Source organism: Pteropus alecto, unplaced genomic scaffold, assembly GCF_000325575.1.
Source record: "Pteropus alecto unplaced genomic scaffold, ASM32557v1 scaffold114, whole genome shotgun sequence".
NCBI classification, from domain to species: Eukaryota; Metazoa; Chordata; class Mammalia; order Chiroptera; family Pteropodidae; genus Pteropus; species Pteropus alecto.
In genome coordinates, this window is record NW_006435793.1 from 1,756,335 (window position 1) to 1,762,768 (window position 6,434).

General features: G+C 32.7%; 1 protein-coding gene across 1 annotated transcript in view; it reads left to right on the forward strand.

Moving 5' to 3' along the window:
* ERP44 (endoplasmic reticulum protein 44) overlaps positions 1–6,434 on the forward strand; it is a 70,565-nt gene that overhangs the window by 16,199 nt on the left and 47,932 nt on the right. Inside the window, exon 2 of the mRNA XM_006911531.3 lies at positions 5,393–5,465. Within this exon, the coding sequence (XP_006911593.1) occupies positions 5,393–5,465 (73 nt within the window). The remainder of the gene's footprint in view (positions 1–5,392; positions 5,466–6,434) is intronic.

Here is a 6,434-nt window from a genome sequence, read left to right on the forward strand (position 1 = left end):
CCTGAAAGTCCGAAATCATTTTTTCATGACTGAATTAACAACCTTAAAATAGGACAGTACAAGAAATATTGGAGTTTTATCCACGAATGTAACATATCTGTTCTTAAATGTGAATCTTCTATATGCTGAAGTGTCTGGATATCATGCCAGAGAACAGCTGGGGGAACCAGAAGAAGCTATTACCAGGGACTCATGACAGCTCTTAAACGGTGAGGTAGCGGGGTTTCTGCAGTGGGTAGGAAGATCACTTTTGAGATCCCGACTAATTCTGAGTCTGTGGATCATCACTAAGTGTTGCACTTTTCACCACCACATTGTTAAAAAGGTTTTAATATAGACTTCATTCTTATTTTATTAAACTTTATTGTCCTCAAACATATTAAAAGGCACTATAAGAGCCTTGAAGCTATTCTTTTATGAATATTTTTCCTCCTTTTCACAACTCCAGCACTCCCCTAAATTCTTAGTGTATTATCATAATCTACTCATTCATTCACTTAGTACATATCTGAGTGCTTACTGTGTATAAACAGTGTACTGTAGTAAGTGATCTGTGAAATATAAAATTGAATAAGGTGTAGTCTCTACTTTCAAGGTACTCAAAAGTCTCGTATAGGAAGTAAGACGGCATAAATAACCCGCGTGGAAAGTATTGTTAACACCCTACAGAAGGTGCTTTGGGGCTTCAGAGGAGAGAGATGAATTGCTGTTGTCTGGGTCCCTCAGGAATGCATTCATAGAGAAGATAGCTTTTGAATTGGGTCTTGAAAACTAGATAGGCTTTCCTAGCTGTTCTTTCAGAGAGGAAACTGCATGAGCAAAGTGTGGAGGCAAAATAATAAGACACATTTTAGAAATTGCAAGTACTGTAGACCCCTTGCATTCTTGAATTTGTAATTTATGGAGTTTGGATCATGTGCAGGTGACTCTTGAAGGGTCATGTAGTAATTTTTCTGAGTTACTGATTTTATACCCCTGCTAAGAGCCTAGTTTTTCAAGTCAGTGAATGAGGCTAGTGATTGTTTTAGCATTCATATCTTAATCCATCTGTATTCTTCTCTGTTCACTCTTATTCCAATTTTCATTTTACTGTATATGGTAGAGCATTATATGCTTATTAGTAATTCAGGATTTATGAAGAGCTTGTTACAATTCCTCTCAATTGCCAAGGGACTACTGCAGGGTGACCATATAATTTATTGCCCAAACTGGGACCCTTTTGAAAGGGGTAGTGCTCATAATAATATTCCCAAGCAACAGTCATATAAATACAAGTTTTGTCTCAAACAAGCTAGAGTATGTGGCCAACTAGATTGGTTACTCTAACTATAGTTTATGTTGGTTAGAGTATGGATTATAAATGGAGTACAGTAGGATGTGACTTAGGAAAGCTAGTTTTTGAATGGCCCTAAATACCAGGCTAAGGAGTTTTATACTGTGGACAGTGAAATACTCTTGGAAGTTTTTATTGGGCAGAAGAATTGATATATGTAAAGCAGCATTCGAAAAGATTAGTCTGGCCTCTTTGGGCAGGTTGGATCGAAGGGAGATAATCAATTCAGGGAGTGTCGTAGTTGTTTCCGTTAAGAGTATATTCAAATGGTAAAGATTTGAATAGTCTTAATGTACTAGGAAGATTTATTTATTTATAAAATTATGAACAGAAGCTTTTATAATTCACTTCTAATATTTGTTATTGATGTTAGTTCATACTTCTGAAGAAGATCCTGTTGGATTAGTGTCTTGTTCAGTTAATGTTTTTGTTTTGTTTCGTTTTAAGAGGAATAGCTTAGCAGTGAGTGCCAGAGCATTTTGTATGTGCTAGTGATATAGCATGTAGATATGTTAATAGTGTAGCAATTGAAGTTTTACCTAACATTGAGAGTGCTTAATAATCTTTCCAAAATGGATTTGTAAATACTATCTTTAACTTTTATTCATCTTTTTATTGTATCTTGTTTCAACTTGATGACTTAACCTAGAGAGAATTTTAATTTTGCAGTAACTCCCATTTCCCTAGCCTACATTTTCTCTCTTTCTGTCCCTATGGAGTAGGTCAGGCTTTTGAGAAAGAGAAGGCATTTTCTACCAGAAAAACCACACAAAGCTTCATGGAAGAGGGAATTAGTGCTTGAAAGATTGATTATGCTTGCAGTAGTGAGTCCGAGAGGACACGCCAGGTAGAGGAAACCATGCACGCAAAGAGATAGAAGCAGAAAAATTGTGGGCCATGTTTTGAGAAAGCAGCTGGCCTGCTGGGTGGCTTCAAAAATGGTATGGAACTATACCTAGTGTACTGGCATCACTAGCCAGTTAGGTGGTCATGGAAGGTACAGGGAAATTTAAGGAAAATAAAGTTTTTTAGTTCCCAAAGATACCTCAAAGTTTAAAAACTATCTAATAGAAGAAAATATTCTTTACTTGCTGAATAAGCTCGTATTTAAAGTTAGCCTGTCACTTTTTTTTAAATCAATTTGGGCGCAATATTTACCATTTCATTGACGTACCTTTTATATAAGATCACTAGACCTATCAGGCTGGAATGTTTAATTTTGTACAGGATTTATCTAATGAATTCTATAAAATGATTGGAGATCTCTCACAGTTTTCTTAGCAAGAAAGGGAACTAACGAACTGAAGAGAATATCCAATTTGTAAAATAGTTCATATTTATGTCTATATGTTACCTAAATAGTCCATCATTAGCTGTATTTTTCATGTCTACTAATATCTTCTATTTTTATGTACATTTCTGTTGTTTCTTTAAAAAAAATAAATTTAAAAGCTTACTTCAAGTCTAACTTAAAAAATTTTTATGTACGTTTTTGTTGTTTCTTTAAAAAAATAAATTTAAAAGCTTACTTCAAGTCTAACTTAAAAAATTAAATTAATGATACCCTCTTTTCTCCTTGGTTTAGAGCTACTTGTCTTTATTTTACTTAAGTACTATAGCATTTGACACATAAAGATGTTTCCCCAGGAGAATCTTGTTTCTGCCCAGGGCTGACATGAAAAAAAGCCATTTGTCAGACTAGTGGAGCTTGCTAACAATTCAAATAAACAACTTGTCTTTCCCTTCATACTGCATATTAATAGAAGTGTTAATGATAAAATGCCTCCTTTATGCCCTGTGGGGAGTAGAGATTATTGGGTCAGATACTATTTTTTTGCTTTGGGCCCTCTTAAACACAAGACTTAGATGAATAGTCTTATCAGTTTTATGTTTATGAGCAGTGTTTCTTAAGTAATTGTTACCCATTTAATACAGCCAAATTGATTGTTGCTTCATTTTTGTTGTTATCTAGCATGTAAAAAGTCATTAAATTTAGAATATAGTTTTCTGTAAACATATGTTTTGATAGGCAGTAACTATTCAAAAATGAGCTTTCTTGGATTATACAACTGAAGACCATTATCATATCTTTATTTTACACATTTTTCTCTCCTCATTACACCACCAATAGTTTGAAAGCTTCTTGAGGTAGAGCAAATCTTGTCTGAAGCATTTGTGCCCTCAGTACCTATTAGACACTATGAAAATGACTATTGAGTTATCTAATGACTTGACTTTGATAATGACTTATTATGTTGCTTTATGATACTATTTTTGCATCATCTTCTCGAGTTTTTCTTCAGTACACAATCCACTCTAAAATCTTGCAGACCAAAATAATTGGGTTTGTTAAAAACAAGACAGCAGGCCCCAAATGGAGTCACTTATGCCAAGCCCACATCACCGAACTAAGAAATACAGTTTAGGCTCTTCCAGAAATGGAATCCTAAACCACTCAATCAAGAATTGCCTGATCAGACAGACTAGTTAGGTAGTCTGCTTGATAGACTTGTGTCATCCTCTAAAGGAAAGTAACTTTGCAATCACTAACTCACTTTTTTGCCTAGTATAATAACTTCCTTGTTCCTATTCCCTTCTGCCTTTAAAAGTCTTATATTTTGTACAACTCCTTAGAGCTCCTATCTGCTAGATTGGTCGCTTCCTGATTTGAATCAATATTTGCTCAAATAAACCCTTAAGAATTTTAATATGTCTCAGTTTATCTTTTAAAAGTTATATAGTTGTCTAGAGCTAGTCATACACTAAGAGGAGGATCTGTTAAGATATGGATAGTGAGAAATGACTAATTATAATTAATAGTGAGAGAAGTCTGATCTTTACAATTTTTGAGGTCAAGAATAATGAAATTAGTTATATAAGCTATATATTTAAGGATTTTAAATTCTCTAGCTTACTTTTCGGAGAATATTATTTATTGGTTGCTGGTAGAAATACTACTTAGCTATTGGCTACACTATTATGATAACTTAAAGATAAGACTAGTGTTAGGCTTCTAAGAAGTGATTTTTTCATTTGATTTCTGTAAATGATTTTTACAAATGATTTTTATAAATTTATAGAAATATATAAAATAATTAGCTGGACTTATTTATATACCAGCATCAACACATTTCTTTATACTATTTAGAAGTTGAATTGTTGATAAATTATAAAATTTTTGAGTTGTAACTTGTGAGTACTGAAGTGACCATGAAAAGGATGGATAGTGGAGTAGTTTTTAGTACCTTGATCAGGGCCTGACATTAGTTGGTCATTCAATAAAGAGCAGTGGTTCAGTGAATGAATTTCCAAACACAAACTCTGGTTTGAACAAAAAACTGTTCAGGCATCAAGACACATAGTGTATTAAACATAGAACCTAAAGTACAAAAAAATTTACCTTTAAAAATAATAAACGGTTGCTAGTTTAGTTTAAAATTGTATCTTTGTTTTGGCAGATTGAGATTTTCTTTGACAAACTTGAACTTTGGTCTCAGATAAGTTAAAGTTAAAAACATTCTCACTCTCCTTTTAAGATAGCCTCTCACATAACACCAGTAACAGAATATGAGGCAAGAAGGGCTTTTAGGGTCACAATTTGAAAAGACTTTCTTGAATCCTCTTCATTATTTTGTTCTGTCTTAAAAACATGGGGGGATAGAATCAGCAAACTTAGCTTTGGTTTATATTCTTTCAAAACTGATAATCATCTGGTAAATTTTTTTCTATGGTGCAGTAAAGATAAAATTGTTGAAAGTATTAATGTAAAAGGATGAGTAAATTCTCAATTTACTTAATTATTTAGAAACAATCTCTTCTATATATTTGAAAGTATAGGAAGTCTTATTTGACCAGTTTCCAGGCTTGAGAATTTGTACTTCTCCAATTTCATTGATCTAGTTGCGAGGTAGAATAGATTAATAAAGATTAAAACCAATTGATGGATGATTTTGTTAATAACAAATGAAACCAACTTTATTTATAAATTTTCTTTTTCTTTTTAGACTGTTTTATTTGCCTTTTTGGGAAACATTAATTTCATTGTTTTGAAATTTCCAGGTTACTTGGATTTTTACTCCTGTAACAACTGAAATAACAAGTCTTGATACAGAGAATATAGATGACATTTTAAGTAAGTACTTTGATATTTTTAAAGTACACTTTCTTCTATATAGTTTATATACAAAAACAAAATAAAATTTCAACTATCTAGAACGATTGAGGAACTGGCATTCTAATTAATTCCATGGTTTACTGAATTAACAAAGCACTTTTGGTTTTAATTTTTAGTGAAATTTCTTAAAATGTATAAGTCTACTTTCCTGTGTTACAAGTAAACTTTTAGTCTTGCTTTATTTCTTTGCCTTGCCATAAATACTACTCTTAACAATTAAAGTATTTTGCTAAAGCCTACTTAGAGGCCAACAGTTTTCACTGTGCTATACTAAATGTACTTTAGGACACAGCTAGAAATTTTTTCTTTTTAAACTTTAAACTAAATCACCTACTCTGATCTCTTTTATTGTTATTGGTCCAGTTAAGTTCAGTAAGTGTTTCACTGAATTCTTTGTTCAAGGACAGTGTGCTTGTAGATACAGTTAATTTAGGGGGACACACTTCTTGTTTTTAAAAGTAGTAGAGGGAAGGTGAAGACGTGGTTGATAGAAAAATCACAGCTTAGGAAATTTAAGAAAATGTACAATGTGCATAAATTATTTTTTAAGCGCTTCATTTCAACCCACTGATTTGAACATAACAAAACCAAAAATAATAAAAGTAAAAGGAGTTTATTCATTGAGCATTATATATTGTTTTGTATTCTTGGAACTTGTTTTAAATGCTAAAATCTATTCCCACGTTATGGGACCTCTTTAGAGCAATGGTTCTATAAACTATTTCAGAATCACTTGGAGGATATATTAATATCTGTACTGCAGGCCTGGCTGCAGTTTCTGACAGAAACTGCTAGACGCAACTAAGAATTTGCATTTCTATAAGTTCCTACTTGATGCTGGTGCTTCTTGGTCTAGAGACCACAGTTTGTGAACCACTGCTTTAGAGTGAATAAGCAAGTCGATCAAAAGTGCTTTCAAAGTAAAAA